General features: G+C 40.1%; 1 protein-coding gene across 4 annotated transcripts in view; it reads right to left on the bottom strand.

The window, feature by feature from the left end:
• The window catches only part of HPS3 (HPS3 biogenesis of lysosomal organelles complex 2 subunit 1), a 44506-nt gene that overhangs the window by 13250 nt on the left and 16933 nt on the right, over nucleotides 1–14323 (bottom strand). For all 4 annotated transcript variants that reach the window (XM_087818074.1, XM_087818075.1, XM_087818076.1 and 1 more), the window contains exons 5-11: nucleotides 12980–13172; nucleotides 9143–9224; nucleotides 6640–6794; nucleotides 4843–4951; nucleotides 2891–3072; nucleotides 1854–2034; nucleotides 492–725 (exon numbers count right to left, since the gene is read on the bottom strand). In XM_087818074.1, coding sequence (XP_087674200.1) covers nucleotides 492–725; nucleotides 1854–2034; nucleotides 2891–3072; nucleotides 4843–4951; nucleotides 6640–6794; nucleotides 9143–9224; nucleotides 12980–13172 — 1136 coding nt within the window. The remainder of the gene's footprint in view (nucleotides 1–491; nucleotides 726–1853; nucleotides 2035–2890; nucleotides 3073–4842; nucleotides 4952–6639; nucleotides 6795–9142; nucleotides 9225–12979; nucleotides 13173–14323) is intronic.

Raw genomic sequence — 14323 nt, 5'->3', positions numbered from 1 at the left:
TAATTAGCATCTTTGGCTCATGCCCCTAAATGGCCTCTCTTCCAAGGGAAAGCTACCTTTTCTTTGCTATACCACTCAAATGTCCAATCCTCCATATAGTCCTTTGTGATTTTCCCAAGTGCAGGCTCTTTCTGCAACCACTGGACTCCTAAGGCTCACAGTTAATATCCCACCCGCTGTACTTGAATACACTTCACTGCTGTCAGCGGGCACGCTGCTCCCTCATGCCGACCGTCAGCTCGGGCAGAGCCTCCATATCCCCCATGCTCTGAGCATGCCTGACGCTAAGCTGAAAGGTCTCTGGATACCCACTGCTGCCATTTATAATTCTTTTTCATTTGCCAGATCTGAAGCCCAAGCATTTCCACTTTGTGTCACTTCCTTTCTAATATTAAGCCTATTTTTCTTTACGACTAAGAAAAAATGAGTTAGAAGCCAGAAGAAAGCTAAACACCTCAGGACTCCCAGTCCTACCAGGCAGGACACCGTACCTCTGGATGGCTTTTCATTTCGTTTCTGTACATGTCAAGATCTCCCATTTTCAGAGCCATTGCTGCCTTGGTCAATGTCACTAAGACTGATGAAAACCCGGAGGTATCCAGTTTCCTTAGATAGCTCATGGCAGTTAGAGGTTTAATATTCTTCATAGAAGGACTACAGAGGATATGGGGCAGCTGCTTCGGCTCGGCCACATGAAACATCTGAACCACTTTTACTGCTAATTCCTTTGGTGAACATGAATGAGAGGAAAAGGTCAGTCAGCCAACAGGAAGCAACCAAATCAGGGGAAAAAAAGATACAAAGCCAAGATATAACATTTCAGTTAAAATCAAATTATAGCAGTATGCTTTGATTTAAGAAGATGGAGCTGATGATAACATGGGAGACCTCAGGTGACTGGAATTAATCTCTCTGTAGAGTTAAAATGAAGAAAAAGCTGTGAAAATATATAGCAAATTGTGGCCAGCACTTCTAATTTTAACAAGCATTCAGAAGAGGAAAATAAGTACTGGATTAAATCACACTGGAAAGTCCATTATAAAAAATTACAGCTTAGTACAAAATATACTTAAGGCAGTTTATGATAAAAATTTCATTTCTCTCAAAAATCTTAAAACATTTGGTATCATAATATCTAACTTTGCATATCTGTAGTCATCTCTTTTTAAAAATACATGAGGGCCCTGGCCAGTGTGGCTCAGTTGGTTGAGTGTCATCCTGTGCAACAGGGGGTCACTGGTTCGATTCCTGGTCAGGGTACATGTCTGGGTTGCGGGTTCGATCCCTGGTCAGGATGCGTGTGGGAGGAAACCAATCGATGTGTCTCTCTCACATCGATGTCTCTCTTGCCCCCTCCTTCCTCTCACTCTAAAATCAATGAAAACATATTTTTAAAAAATAAAAATAAAAATACACAAGGGGCTACAAATAATCATTAATAATGTGTAAAGGTCACTAGGCCAGGATATTGTAAGTGAAGCTATGGACACTTGGAGAGTGGAGTGACTAGGGTGGTGGAAAGGGCTGCAGATGAGAAGGCAGGCGAGGGCCGAATTCTGTGCCATTCTTCTAAAGACAAGCAACTGTTATGTTGGGCAGGCCACTCAATCACAGTGGACCATATTTCTCCATCTATATAATGAGAAAGTATGAGAAGACACTTATAAGTTCCTTTCTAAGCTATAATTCTATATTAATGAAGAAAGGGGTACATTAGTTAGCTTTTTAGGAAAAGAAACTATTACCAAAGAAAAATGTTTAGAACTTGACTTCTAAATGGTATTACATAAAATAAATTGCTAAAATGAAAAGTTAAAAATATCAGATTTAGCTAGACAGAAAACTATATTCACTTCGCTTAATTCTTCATCCAGGTTTTCATAAAGTGAATGACTAATATAAAAGATTAATCCCCTCTCATATTTCTGTGATCCATCCTCTACTGCCCAGTCCACTCGAGCCAAAACTTCAGCCATAGAAAGACCAGACATCTTATAGTAGGGCAAGGCGAGGTGGGAATGCTGGGTGTCGAGCCTGAAGGAAAGGAAGCAAAGAAAGCTCAGTCTTGTCATTTTAAGGCAGGGTATCTAGCACACTTCATAATAAAACAGATCATGCTTTCCAGATGACATAATTCTCAAGTACTCTTCTACTGTCATTAGTAGCTGGAAAAATCTCCTAAGTTTTATTCTGCAAAGTCATTCTAATTAATGTAGTTCTGTTTTGCTTGGTCATATTAAACCTAGAAAAAAATTCATTAAGTGAATTTTATTTTCATAATGTAGCTCCAAAATAATGGCGTTTATAGGCAAGGAAAGTCTGTTTCATTAATTTATAATCATTCCCATGGGTGAAGTAAACCTCTGAAACAATCACATGCAAAGTAATTTGTAAACATCATTCCCAGAAATAAAAACCACTATTCATATTAGTGTCCTTTTGTGACATCATAAAAACACTGACTACTAAGGTTAAAATCACAGACTGTCCAATGGTAGTTCTCCCTTAAAGCTAACGGAATAAACTAGTAATACAGCCTGTCCAGGATTTTCACTGGTCATGCCCCACATCACCCCCATCTCCGGGCCTGAAAAGAAACTTCTAACTCATAAATGAAGTGGTAGGCGACTCGTGAACTTGAGACTCACTGCTCATTTAATAAACTAACTACTTGAAGGCAGGTCACGCTCATCTTTGTATCTCTAAGCTTAGCACAGTATCTGGCACATAGTATGTGTTCAACAAATGCTTTTGAAATAATGAATGAGCCACTTCCCCTCATGCGTGCCCCCATTTATCAGGTAACTAACTACCAGAGATGGAAAAGCTAGCAAGTACACCCAAAGCTCAAGACGGCTTCTCTAACAAGTTTCCAAGAAGCATCACCAACCTGCTATAGCAGTCTCCAAGGTGCCCACAGCTTTCTTTAAATGCTTCTAAAAGCTCTGCTTTTTCTCCAGGTTCCAGCTGACTGGCATCCATCAGGGCCGCTCTCACTAACAGATGAGCCTCGCTGAGAAGGTGGATGCAGCTCTGGGTTTTTACAGTCTTGTAGGTATTACTGTAGTCTACCTAAAATAAAAAAGGCAAACAGCTAATGTTGCAGCAGAAAGACTCCTAAAAGTTTCCCAGTTCTTAAGAATACCTATATATATTGTTAGTAAAATTAATATTTAGACACATTAAATCCTAAAACATAAAAAGTGCTTACTAATCATTCTGAAAGGGCCTAGCTAAAGTGCCCCTTCCCGAAATCTATGAGTTAGTTTTATATACACAATTGTAAATACCCCTTTGTTAAACAGTACTCATCATTAGAGAAGGTACTAATGACACTGTTAACTTAGCAATAAAGCTAATGAACATCTGAAATAGTTAACTCTTTTTTAAAAAGCTCAAAGATTTAAATCTCAAATTCAGACTGAGCATCCCTTTTTTTAGCTTCAATAGGTAAACTGAGATTCTACTATATCTATTTCTGTAACTTACAGAGGGCTTATAAAAATTGTTGCTAGCTGAATCTATCTGTATTTTCAGACTCCAGTAGGCAAACCATCTAGATGAGGCCTATGATTTTCAATTAAGCAAAATAAAAAAGAGCAAAATTGATATAATCATCGGCATTAAAATGCAAGGGACAAATCAGGCAAAACCTTGACCTGATGATTAAAATTAACACTACCAATGAGGGGCAGATGGACATCATGATCCTCCCAAGGTCATACCCTGAGAAACACAGTGGATCACCTGTAATACATTCTAGCCAAGAAGAATAGATAAGCTAATCATGAAAAAAAATTTAATGCGGGAAGGGGAAAATATATTTTTCAAAAAATGTTTGTCATTAAACAAAAAAAACAAAAACAACAAAAAAGGGGGGGCTATGAATATATTCCAGATTTAAAAAGGCTAAAGACACATGACAAGTACACTACCTGATGCCAGTAGATCCTGGATTGGAGCGGGGGAAATGCTATACCATTAGGTCAATTGATGAAAATGGAATCTGAAGCAGAGACTAAAGTATTGTATCAGTGTTAAATGTACTGAGGCATGACTGCCCTGTGGTTATGCAAGCATATATCCTGATGCGCAGGAAACATACACTGAAGTATTTAGCCTTAGACTATGACCTATGCATTTATTTTCCAAAGGATCAGAAAACAACTCTGTGTTTATGTGTATAGAAAATGCAAGAGTGGAGAGAAAGAGAGAGACACACACACACAGAGAAAAGCAAGGGGTATGGACTCAGGGTAAATCTGTGTGGGGAATATACAGGTTTTATTTGTATTATTCTTTTTCTTACAACTTTTCTGTAAGTTTGAAATTACAGATTTCAAAATAAAGAGTTAAAAAAAGTTGCCAGGAATGAGTTGGCAGCTGTCACTTTGAGAAAAGAAGTAAGATGCCCACTCTGGGACCCTACTCACAGGACAATGCTACAGGTGCAGCAGTGCCCAGGGACAACTGGCTGATGTTCAGAGAAGTGTGAGACAGAGGCAAATGACCTGAGACGTCGTTCAGCTCATTTCATGGCTCTCTTTCCTAGGGTTCAAAGTAAAGGTCAAAGTCTATTTATAATTAGACTGGTTAACTGATCCTCGTAGGAGGATGGTATGAATACAGGAGGCTGATTTTAGTGAAGGGAACTTCTACAAGCTCCTCAAATGTAGGAGCTGGGAACACGAGAAGGCGGAGACAGGTGAACACTCGCTCCACTGTCGGAGCTCGTGGCTGGTGGGTGTGGCACTCTGAAAGGAAGAGAATTAGAATCCATTTCTGGTCATCAATTCCACTCTATATTTCTACAAATAAGAATCAGAAGTCTGAAAGGAGTACCATTTCTCTGTACAGTTGCACTGGTGAGGTCGTATTCACAATATACAAATTCCACCCAGCCTCAGCTACAGGAGGTGTTTTGAGCTTAACACTGGTATCTTTTCTAGAACTAAAAGCAAAACAAAGGACAAAACTGTAAGATAAGACATATTATTAATAAATGGCAATTTTAAATGGTAAATACTTGATACCTAAAATAATATAACTATGAAATCATTTTCATTTAGTATTTTCTTCAGTGTTTACTGTACAGTCGATTTTTATATGGTTTGTTCACAATGCTGCACAAGCCTACAACATTTAATATTTTATAACTCATCAACTGATACACCAATCACTTCCACTTCATTCCACAAGCATTCTTAAATAGGCAATAAGTTCAAAGAACAGGCAAGAGCCCTCAAAAGGAAGGGGACTTGGCTGTGAAAAAGTCCCCGGGCTACCCGGCCTGGTGTGGCTCAGCGGTTGAGCGTCAACCTAGGATCCAGGCGATCGGGGTTCGATTCCTGGTCAGGGCACAGGAGCAGGTTGTGGGCTTGATCCCCAGTCAAGGGCGTGCAGGAGGCAGCCGATCAATGACTCTCTCATCATTGATGTTTCTATCTCTCTCTCTCCCTCTCCTTTCCTCTCTCTGAAATCAATAAAGATATATTTTTTTTTAAAAAAGTCCCCAGGCCCAGGATCTTTCCTGCAAGTGGCCTTCACGGGTCCAGCAAGCCCGACATCACAAATCCATGAAGCTCCAACAGAGCAACACTCAAATCCCTCACGCTGCCAGGAAAGAGCAGAAGACATGCGAGTCTGCCTGAAGCACTATCCTGTCTCTTGTTTTCACTATGTGATGCATTTTCTGTGGTATACAAACGTTTTAAAACATAGACCTTTGAACAAATGAATTTTCAAATAAATGAGAAGTTTATAAAATCATTTAAAATATGTAATACTTTACAAATGTGCAAAATTACACGTCGTTTATCCTCATGCTAAGACAGTTTTTAAGGTCAGACCACTTAACCAAGGCAACCTGTTCACTCCTTTTGGTGGAACAAGTACAGGCACAAGCAATTAAAAAACAATCAAAAACTTATGTTAAAAATTAAAAATCAATGTGAGATTTGAAATATATGTTTCTTCCCCCAAAACAAGTTTCTTACCTGAATAAGTTTTCCACATAGAAACGTTCAAATTAGATCGCATTCCCTACCACTAAGTTCACAGTGTAGAAAACATCAAATAGAAGCGTAACTAGCCTGAAATTAAGCACTCTGTTCCAAATAATGCGAAAACAGAAAACCGAAGCGTCAACCAGAGATCAGTGTTATCAAATTGCAATTCTATTTTAAGGTAGGTCAGTACATATCTATATATCTTGAATGTCATTTAAGTTAAGAAATACATTGTTAATTTCTTTTGAATTGAAATACCAGAAAATAATCTTTGTCTAAAAATGCAACTACTGAAAGGTCAGAATAGAAAAATATGAAAAGACTTGTCGTATGGGTTAGCATCAGAGGCCCCGTCATTCCCTTGAATTACACAGAATAGCATATCCTTTAACGTTTCATCTAAAATACTAGGTTTTGATTCATTTTCTTCTAAAGAAAGGTCAATTATAAAGGATATTATAGAGATCATTAAAACCTTATTTTCTTTCTCTGGAAAAAGAACACCATAGAAAAGTCACCTGGGCCTTCAAAATTTTGACTCAAAAAAAACATAAAGTAAGACACACACAAAATACCCCCATAACAATCAGTGCAGAAACTCTGGCAGGACTCTGGGGAGAGGGATGCTCACAGGAGCCTCCTGGGGGACTCTCTTCTCTCTGGATGGGGCTCGGGGTCCGCCTTGGTCAGAAGTATGATGTGGTTTTTAAAGTGACAGATGGCTCTCAAGCCTATGAAAAGCTGTATTCTTAAAGCACAGACATCCATACTGACGGGTGGGCAAGCCTAGGAAAGAAAAAACCACAAATTTAACCATGGGAAAAACATACATGAACTTTAACCTTCAAAAATCTGTGTTTATTTGATAGTCTCTTCTGCCCCATCCCCCCCCTCAAAAAACTCTTCAAATTCCTATTCTCATCAGAGCAAGGAGGTTATCCTATCTGAACTTATTTAACCAACTATTTCATATGTGCCTGCAAAGAGCTCCCCTTCCTGAATGAATTCAGAAAGCGGGCGCCCCCGAGGCCCCTCACAGTGGGGACTCCCCACGGCTCTGGGACTGCGGCCATGGCTGGTAAGCTGCCACCCAGGGAAACCCCACTAACGGTGTGCCGGCCTGGGGGTACGCCCAAATGGAGTTTCCAGGCAAAATGAGATGCTACAAAAGGACATTCTGCTGCCCAGAGAGTACACAGCATGGATTCCTAGTAGATGGGAGCGTAGGACAGAAATGCTCGTATGTTCAGAGGGGCCTTAGGTGTGAACACTGCCCAGAATGCCTGACAGGCTGGATGTGTCAGATAAGCTGCAGGAAACCTGCGCGGGAGCCAGGCTCCTGGCCCTGGAAGGGAGCATGCATCCACCTAGAGTGGGTAAGAAAGGTAACAGAGGAACTCTCCCGGGGAGCCCACAAAATGAGGCTGCCAGGCCGTCCCACTGCCTCAGCTGACACTTTTGATTCAGAGGTCACCTTCCTTGGCCCTTTGTACAACGTGCTTGGAAAACACCTCTGTTTATTTTTTCATCCCTAGGATTAGTTGCGGGGCCCTGGCTAGTGCTGAGGAGCTGGAATCTGAGAGGAACGGGAGAAAGAGATACGTGCCCTCTGAGGCCGTGAAATCTCAGACCCCGCAGCTCCCACAGCCCGAGTCAGCAAGCGGCCTCCATGACCTCGCGCTCACTCAGGCGGCACCTGGGGTTTCAGACGGCGGAGGTGCCGGGGAGGGGGGGCCTCTGTGTATGCTCCAAAGGACGGGTCTGACGGGCAGCAATCCCCACCAGATACCGGTCTCCCCTCTCTTCTCCCTTCCCCTCTTTCGGGTTCCTTCCCTGTGGTTTTATGAGACTCTGAGAAGACCTGAAATTATGATTTATTTTCAAGTGTAGATTGATCCTACCTCAATCTACTATATACCCCTACTCTACCATCACCACCTATGTAAGCCTGAGTTTTTTTGTTTTATTTTTAAAGGCATGGTTTGGGGAGAAGAAAGGGAAAATAATCTGTCAGTTCTCAATTTTTACTAGGAAAATAACCTATATTTTAAAAATGATCTCTTAAAAGGCCACAGGTATATCTTAACAACAGAAAGAAAGACAAGGAAGAGCTGTGATTCCGGTTTCCCCGGAGGCTGAAGGTAGACAGGCAGCAAGCCCGGTCAGCAACAAGAGAGCTACAGGCTCGGCCACAGCAAAAAGTTACTGAGAACTCAGGTCACATGAAATGTGACCACCTAATGTGACCTGGGCAACAGCGAGAATGGGAGCGTACCTCAGACACACTAGCACTTCACAGTGCTGGCTTATCAGCATAGCCACCATTACTGAACACTTACTTCCAGATGCCTTTTATCATGGACATAATCTAACTTGTGAAATAGAGGTCATCATAATTTTGGGGTTTCCTGCAGCCTGCATCTTCACAACAAACATCCATTCGAGTAGCTTATACATCAGAGGTGAAATACATATGGTGAATATCATAAAAATGATCAGTATATTTTTAAGAATAGAAATTCAAGGTCAGAAAACATAGAATTTCATCATAAACGACCTCTGTATTTTGTGGTCAAGAGCTTTGCAGAGACTAAGCATACTAAAAATGATGTTATTGATCTAACACACCCATTAGCTCCTAGATTTAGTTTACAGAAATACCAGAGGTTGTTGAAGGCTTGTAAAATTACAAAAGAGTAACAAAAGGCTATATAACAATATAAAGAGATTATTTTAATGCACTTTAATCAATTTTGTGTTCTTGAATATACTAATTTCTAAACTGTGTGAATAGCTATATATAATTACTACCAATATTTCTGTCAAAAAATAAAACTGTAGTATACTACAGTTGTGAAATACTCTCTCTGAAGTTACCGTACATATTCTTTACCAAACTTTTAGAAATAGGCACTAGACCTAAATTCTGAGTGAAGTGTTTTCAAAGTAATCTTACACATTGTCATCTAAACTATGAATCAAAAAATGCTCAGTGTTACATTCCGAAGTTCTAATTCAATAATCAAGATCTTAAGACCTTTACGTGTGCCTCGCTTACAACCAGGAGCAAATGTGAGCATACACAGGCCCCTTTTTGAGCTCAGGGTTCACCGTCATCAAAAGCCAGTTCTAACCTTCAGGGTGGAGTCCACGTACGGGTCCTCCTCACGAGCCGCTGCTGCACTGCACCGCACCGTGAAACACTGCAGGTTGTTACTGAGGAAGAGAGAGAGGCCACTGAGCACAGCGGAGACCAAAGCCCAACGGGGCCACAGCTGACAGCACTTCACAGGCGAACAAAGTAGTGGCCAAGGTGGAAGAAGACTCAAGTATTGGTCAAATGCTGACGAGTTAGCCAGCTTCTTATCAACGAGAGTACCTCAAAACCCCTATAGAGTGTTTGAAAACATAACTGGTCCCCACCTGACCCCTACTGAATCATAATCTCTAGGGGCTGAATCTAGACATGTGCTTCTACAAAGTTCTATGTTTGGTTCGGTTGTACACTCCTAGGTAAGAACCATGGATCTCGGTCAATACCCTCATTTGGCAGACAAATGATGTCCCCAGGATCAGTCCAAGGTACAGAGTTCAGTATCAAGGCCAAGATTAGAACCCAAATTCTTGACTATTATCTCTATCCAACTCATCTCAGAATGAAAGTGGGCTTGCATTATACTGGACAACACACTTAGATGATGCAAACCCAAATCCAATAGTAGAACAGAAAATCAGAGGCTGTCTGATGGAATCTTGACTGTTACCAATCCAGTAGCTTGTTGTAAAGATTAGGGAATGGAAGGGTCATGACTGGTCCATGGCCTCTCTGGAGAATAGAGCCAAATTAGACCCCAGCTGTCCCCAACCCTCACATTCCTCTAGCTCCTTCCACAACCCCAGGCTGCTTCTGTGTAGTAAAACAACCCGGACCCCACAGTAAGTGCACAATAGATGCCTGGTGACTGACGGGTAAGTCAACAATCCAGTACTGACACTAAAAACAGTTAACTTCAAAACCTTGCAGTGAATTTGCAGGAATGATTCTTAAAAATGAATTAAAAAGTGAGAGAAGTAAAAATGAACTCTTAAAAAATAAAAAAGCAAATCCAACAACAGCAAATTGTTAGCTTTGCTTTTTAAGAGTTCACTTTTACTTATTTTTAGCAAATTGTTGAACTCTTAAAATTAAAAAGCAAATCTAACAATAATCCTAAAATAGAAGAAATACTTCTTAACAAGAAAAGTATTCTGACATTTGCCCGGTTGGGAGACTTTGCACAACGGAGGCAGGAAGCACCGGTGAGGGCTCTCTCCATGTTTGCTGGGGCTTCTACTTCAGCCTCAGCCCACTGCCCTCTCTGTCCATTCCCACAAAGTTCTAGGTCATGACAACAGCTCCTCCACTTAGAAATTTGGAGTAGAGAGCATCCTCGGGAATTAAAATGATTGGAAGGGACTTTGGGACCGTGAGGAACAAAACAGCACCTGCAGTGGGACCAGAATGACCAAAGGTCTACTGAACGTAGCTGACGATGGTGAGGGTCTAGATGTAAAAAGGCTGGCTCCTCTGACTCACCTCCACATCCAGGAATTCGGGTGTTGGCTTTGCTGGAATACAAAGGACATGCTGGATGTCCAGGACATGCTGCCACGTGAAGCAGCAGCTGCTCAACAGTGGATCTATGATCCACTGGGGAAGAACATCATGGTGGCATTCTTTTTTTTAAGTCAGATGAAAATACAGCAATTGTTGATGTGGTTGGTTCTGAGAAGTAGGATTGGGGGTGGGGGGCTTTCCCATTTATGTATTTCTATAAAGGTGACATTTTACATGACTTTATATTGCTCTTAGATTTAAAAAAAAATTTTCTATTGCTTTTTTTTTTAGGGTATATAAACATACCAGTCTGCAAGAACACGACTTAAATGTAAGGAGTAGGGGAGCATAAGTTTAGAGGGTCCACTCACTAAATTCTCTGTCCTGTACATCTGTGCAATGAGATGGAGAAAAGATGGATAGTCTTTGGCATCAATATTTTGGGACAGAAATTAATATTTTATTCCTTCTTTCTCCCTCTATTTTTTCTTGGTTTCGGAGATGCTATAGTTTCCTAGGTTTCTCTGCATCCTTGAAGATATCTCTTCCTCCTCTCCCTTCCTAAACAGGACCTTCACCAGAGTTTTAGTCCAACTACTTTTCTCTGCTACACACTCTTGGAACCATGCTCACTACTTTAACAATCAGCTCTTTTTTGATCATAGTAAAACGTCTAAGTTTTCCTCTCTTCCCTAATCGTTAGTCCTGTGTGTCCAAAAGTATGCTTAACATTTCCTCTTCATCTTCCCTCAGCACCTCCAACTCAAATGTGCAAAACAAATTTCTCTTTTGCCCCACATTACACCAGCCTCCGTTCTTTCATATAAGGAGGCTCGAAACTCATGGGGTTTTTCAAGCCTCCTCCATTCCAGGTATCCCATCCGACAAGTTCTTTAATTATCTTGCCAAAGCCTCTCCCACCCATTCTTCTTTCCCCTCTCACTGCTACTACCCTGCCCAAATACAGCCCTTCCTTATCCTTACCAGAACCACTTCAGTAGCTTATTTATCTATGTTCAATCCATCCCCCATAATGCCAACATTAATTTTCCTAAAACAATGCTCTGACCACATCATTTTCTTTGATCAAAACCTTAAAAAATCCTTAGTCTAATTTTCAAAACCCTGAGCTACATATTTCAGCTTCCTCATACCTAAGGAACATCACTACACAACCCTCTGGAAATTGAGAAACTGGCTACCTCCACAATGTTCACTTAAGAAACACACAATAGTATTTCTCCTGACACCAGAAAGGGGAGGAGAGGGAAGCACCCACACTAGGAGTAGGCATCGAATCCCCAGGCGGGCCCTGTGATGCTTGAAATATACTCTAGCACCTGCTGGAGATTCTGATAATACCATTCAGTAGAGAGAGAAAAAATCGCTGTCCTTTTTCTAAAAAAAATTTAATTAACAATACAATTAACTACTGGTTGTTCCAGCAAAACTGTACAACATAGCCTTTGTTTATAGTCTTCTCTCCATAATGCCCTTCTTTCCAAATCTCCATCTGTCAAGTTCTAACTAGCTTTCAGGCCTCACTTCAAATATAAAAACATTCCCATGTGACTCAGCCAGGTAATCTCTCCTCTCCCAGTGCCTACCACTCTCATGAAGCCTTAAGACATTTTTCACAAACCTCCTGGTGTTTGCACCCTGCATATGTGTCTCTGGCCCCTCTAAGTTGTTGCTTCAAAAGCAGATGGTGTATTCACGGTTGCTTGGCCAGATGGCCCAGTGCAAGTGCCTTGCACATAACCTAAGCTCAAAACAACAGGAAATAGAACCAAAAGCAACACTTACTGCTGAGATAAAAGGAAATAAGGTCAAAGTCCTGCTCAGGAAACCCAGTTTACATGCCAGCAGAGCCAGATAAGGCAACTCAGAAGACACCTGCCAACTAGCAACATGACCTTGACCAATCTCAACCTCTGCACTATTTCCCCATCTGTACCAACCGGTACAATCAGGTAGTCTTTCTGGCCCCTTCACAGTTCTAAATCGCTATGAAATAATTAAACTCATACAGAAAAGATATAATAGCAGTGAAAAAATTAGGAAAAGAAATCTAGAGATGCCCTGACTGGCCCCACTGATTTTTCACTAGAAATCCCCATGAAAGTCTTCCTTCATGAAGTACCTCATTCTTTCTTACAAAGATCCCCAACCAGTGTCAGAAAATAAAACAACGGCAAAGCCAGAATCTAAATCATTGATATTAAAAAGGCAGGTATGGGCCATCAAAAGACAGATGCATACATTAATTTACAGTGCTGTATATTGGTTCACACAATTCTCATTTAGATTTGGAAAGCACCTCAAGAATTTACAGAAGAATAAGTGACTCAAAGGCCATGACACTATAACATACCTTGTGATGACATGCAAAAATTGTGGTGTGAGCACCGCCTGCTGAGACTTCTCAGGATATTGGTAAACTGACATTAATTCAACTGACTTGACAACCAGGTAGAGATAGCCCACATGAGGCAATGAGAAAAAGCAAAAGAGACTGAGCAACTCCTTTTCCTGAGATAAGTTTTTTCTCTCAGAAGTAAGAGAATCTGTATGAAAAAGAAAAACACATAAAACCAGTAAATAAAGGGAAGCAATATCTTGACTTTTCTAGGCAAAAAAGTCTATCAGTAGATAACCAGAGTTGTTTAGGGGAAGTTGCTCTTTATAAAAGAATTGCAAGTAAGAAATGAAAATGAAGTGACATAATTAGAATATCACATGTTGTAATGCCTAATAAACTAAGGGATCTAGGTAATAATCATTAATGGCTATTAACATTACAAAAAGAGTCAACCAGATTCTATGTACCTTTCAACAGAACTCAACACTACTTGTGTTACCTAATAATAATAATAATTAATAACGTGATCAAGATTGAGTCTAGACTAGTGCTGTCAACAGAAATGTAATGTGAGCCACATGTGTAATTTAGTTTCCTAGACATTACACTTACAAAAGTAAAAACAGACAAAATACAGCATTTAATATGTTGTATTAACAGACATAACTAAAATATTACCATTTCAACAAGCAATCAACAAAAATGTAATGAGACTTATATACATATATATACCCACACATACATATATATATTTTTGGTACTAAGTCTTCAAGATCTAGTGTGAATTTTACACTTACAGTATATTTCAACTTAGTCACATTTCATGTGCTCAATAGCAACATGTGACTAATGGCTTCCATACTAAAAGTGTAGCTTTAGATAGAACTACCAAATCACAGGGAAATACAGAGGATACAGGAAAATGTTAAATGACACTGTGGGGAGTCAATTAGCAAAATTCAGACTGTGGGAAATTCTACAGTTATTAGTCCAGTTTCTTGCTAAACAAATTGCAAAGAAAAAAGAAAGGAGGAGGAAGGGAGAGCCTATATATTAAAAGAGACTTCAAAGACACAGCAACCAATTGCAATGTATGAACCTTACTTAGAATCTGATCCAAACAAATGAATTAAAGAAAAAATGTTTAGAAAATAGGGAAATCTGAACACTGACTGGATATCTGATGATATCAATGAATTTTTAAAAATGTGAAATGGTATTTTGGGTTTGGTTAAATAAAATAATCCTTTTCTTTTAGAAATACATGCTGAAATATTTATGGATCAAATGGTATAAACTCTGGAATTTGCATCAATAACCTGACATGGGGCAGGGGGTGTTTACAAGGCAACACTG

The sequence above is a fragment of the Miniopterus natalensis genome, chromosome 6, assembly GCF_054644295.1.
Source record: "Miniopterus natalensis isolate mMinNat1 chromosome 6, mMinNat1.hap1, whole genome shotgun sequence".
Lineage (NCBI taxonomy): Eukaryota > Metazoa > Chordata > Mammalia > Chiroptera > Miniopteridae > Miniopterus > Miniopterus natalensis.
The sequence above is the reverse complement of the archived record's forward strand: the minus strand, read 5'-3'. Positions and strand labels throughout refer to the sequence as shown.